A 3,279-nucleotide genomic window follows, 5' to 3' on the forward strand; every position below is an offset into this window, starting at 1 on the left:
CAGAAACAAAGGTTACATTCAAACTGTTCTGCATTCTTTACGATTGGTATGTTCCAATCAAATTTAATTTTAAAGTGTCGTAACTTTACATTTCCAATTGGTGCAATTTGGCAGTTTAAAACTGACATGAATTTTGTAAGAATGTCAAATGGGGGGAATCAAAAACACAAAGTTCAAAACTCGTGCCCTACCCTTGACATAAAATGGACATTGTCAGATTTTGTCACAGAGGGATTTAGGATGAATAAGGTACTTGGTGGAATCCTGCAATGAGTGAGATTTACTCTGTCTCTGACCCAGGGTGTATCTGAGCAGAGAACATTAACTACACAAGACACTCGTCCTAGACCTGTTAATAATCCACTTTAACTACACAGATGCAATGTAAGTCAGAGTGAGAAACAACTAATTCAGTATTTAACTCACAACTGGAGGAAAAAAAACACTTCATTACTTCTGTTGAATTATTAAATGCAACTTTGAGATTTTTTATTGACATGAATTAACTGTGTCCATCAGTGCAAGTGAAATGTTTACAAAACTCGGTTTACCGCTGGATTTATCGACTGTTCCGTTGATGATCTTCAATGGAATCGCTTCATGTCCCACCACACAGGAGTAAGAAGCACCGCTGGCCCACTCCTCCGCTGTAATGGATAACAGGCTGTAGATGAAGAAGGAGGTGTTGTCACTCTCCGCCATCACCTCGGTGTTCTTGTAGTTACTGGGATTCACCGGCTTGTCATTGTTTGTCCACTTGACGAAGATCTCTCGGGGGGAGAAACCTCTCACTAAACAGATGAGGGAGAGAAACCTCTGAGCGGAGATTTCTTCTGTTGGTGGCAGGAGGACCGACACTGATTGCTCCAGCGGATTAATCACTGCAGAGTATTTGGACAAATATGAATCAATCAAAAAAATCCTGAACCAATATCACAATTTTACAAAATATTAAAATACGCCATGTTTAATTTGGGATTTATTCACTTTCGTTTTTTAAAGGATCAGTATGGTACACATACTGTTCAGTAAAAAAAGGAAAGTTTAATGTGAAAGTTGCCTCCATGTTTCCAGCCCACAACGAGGACATTCTGGCAATTTGTCATTGCTGATGGCGACATCACAACCCAGACTTCTTCCCACCTTATCTGACTTAATCAGAATACAATATCCTTTGGTCCATCTTTTTCTGAATCAGCTACTTAGCTATCCTGCCTTCAGATGCATCGTCAATGCTCCCAACGGTGTTGGTTCATTTCCAATCAAAGCCTGTCATTGATGTAACTGAATCTGGATTACACATGGGATCTTGTGTGCTTTAATCTCACTGCTCACCTTTCTCCTTGTGGATGGAGTCTCTCAGCGGAGTCGGTAGATTCTGATGGTACACCACACATTCAAAAGTAACGCCACTCAGCCAGGCTTCAGTAGAAATGTCTAATTTGCTGATCACGCTGTCGGGATTCTGTCCAGGCTGCTCAGCAATCTCCGATTTCAGAGGCTTCTTTTCTTGTCTCCAGGTGACATTGACTCCAGAAGGAAGATTGGACACAACGCAGGTTAATGTCACCGTCGCCTCCAGTAAGACCTGTTCTACTGGCGGTGGGAGGATTTTAACGGTGTTAGGGTGGCATTCGGTATCTTCTATGAAACAAAAATCAAAGTCAATGAAAAATGCCCCTTTCTGATACAAACAGCCAATCTTCAGATTACTCCTTCACAGGGTGAAGACACCACCTTCAAAATGGCAACTCCAACTATTGCTGAAACGATGCTTACTATTGTTGATGTATTTTGATCTGTGAAACATTTGTGATTACCTATAACATACCCTGTGTAATTATTCCTAAAGAACACTGGTTTTGTAACAAGTGAAACCTTTGAAAAAAGTAAAATAATCGAAGATACCATCATGTAGCCCATGGAATTATCTTTCTTTCGGAGTTTGTCTCTCACTTAAGACCATCTATTGATACTTGTGACAAGAGTAATCTGAATATAAAGAGTTCATTTCCATGTTCATAACCTTTAGGTGCAAGTGCTGCTGGTCACACTGACTGCCAAATCACATCCCAAATTTTGGACAGATTATAATAAATAATTATTATTCTCTTTGCAGAGTTCTAAAGTGTTACAGGAGCAGTGAACAGCCATGGAAATTCTGTTCATCATATTTAACATGATTAAAAATACTTTGCATTATTGGTGTGATGTCATTCTCTAATTTATGTCATTGTTCCTCGTGGGCTGTGTTTGGAATAGATCTGAAAACAAGACATTGAGTGCAGCATTCGATATCGAGATGGACACCCATCTCATTAAGTCTTTCCCTACATTCAGTTAGTTCATAACTGGTCTGTACTTTCACTTTATTTACCAAGCTGCATTTTTTAATTTCTTCATAGAGCAGGAGAGAAAAAAAAAACAAACAAAAGCGTCTTAAATTAATCTACAAACGCGATGGAAATGTCACTAATTTTATAGACATCCACTACTCACTGTGTAAACATCGCCACCCCAAACAGGCTAAATCAGCCTGTCTCAAGTTCCCAGTTCATTCATCCCTATTGTAGCATTCCCACCAGAATTTATTCTCCTGCCTCATCCACTAATTACAGAGAGCATCTTAAAGAAGCTCAGTGAGATCACATTTATCCCAGTTCATCAAATGTGATAGCCACTTGGTCTGTGGTTTGATCCCATAAATGAAGTTAAAGAGCTCAGTACCAGATAAAAATCGATGTCGTACAATGTCCAATAAACAGGTCATTCCTGAGCAGGGAATGAAGCATTGAATGCATTTTGATTTATTTTCAAGTAAGGGTCACTGCATATTTTAACCACGTCAATTTGATAGAGGATCAGAATAAGGCTGTTCGGCCAATCTAGAGTTTCGATCAGAATGATGCTGGAAAAGCACAGCAGGTCAGGCAGCATCCGACGAGCAGGAAAATCGACATTTCGGGCTAAAGCCATTCTCCTGCCTTCTCCCCGTACTAAACAAGAGCCGATCTATCTCTGGCTTGAATACACACAATGGCCTGGCCCCCACAGCCCTCTGCAGCAACATGTTCCACAGACTCATCACCCTCTGGCTGAAGAAACCCTCCCCATCTCAGTTCTAAACGGTGCCCCTTTGACCCTGAGACTGTGCCCTTGGGTCCTAGTCTCGCCTACCAGTCAAAGCATCTATTCCACATTCACTCGACCTCAGTCTCTCAGTATTTTCTATGTTTCAATCAGATATCTCTCCAATATCCCCCTCCACCCCAAACTTAT

General features: G+C 40.7%; 1 gene segment (V, D, J or C); it reads right to left on the reverse strand.

Moving 5' to 3' along the window:
• Nucleotides 1-459: 459 nt before the first annotated feature.
• LOC122546670 overlaps nucleotides 460-3,279 on the reverse strand; it is a gene marked incomplete at its 5' end in the record, with an annotated part of 7,234 nt that continues 4,414 nt past the window's right edge. Inside the window, 2 exon segments of the C gene segment in view lie at nucleotides 460-881; nucleotides 1,336-1,715. Of these exon segments, the coding sequence occupies nucleotides 490-881; nucleotides 1,336-1,715 (772 nt within the window).

This window comes from Chiloscyllium plagiosum, unplaced genomic scaffold (assembly GCF_004010195.1).
Source record: "Chiloscyllium plagiosum isolate BGI_BamShark_2017 unplaced genomic scaffold, ASM401019v2 scaf_52623, whole genome shotgun sequence".
In the NCBI taxonomy this organism is placed as follows: domain Eukaryota; kingdom Metazoa; phylum Chordata; class Chondrichthyes; order Orectolobiformes; family Hemiscylliidae; genus Chiloscyllium; species Chiloscyllium plagiosum.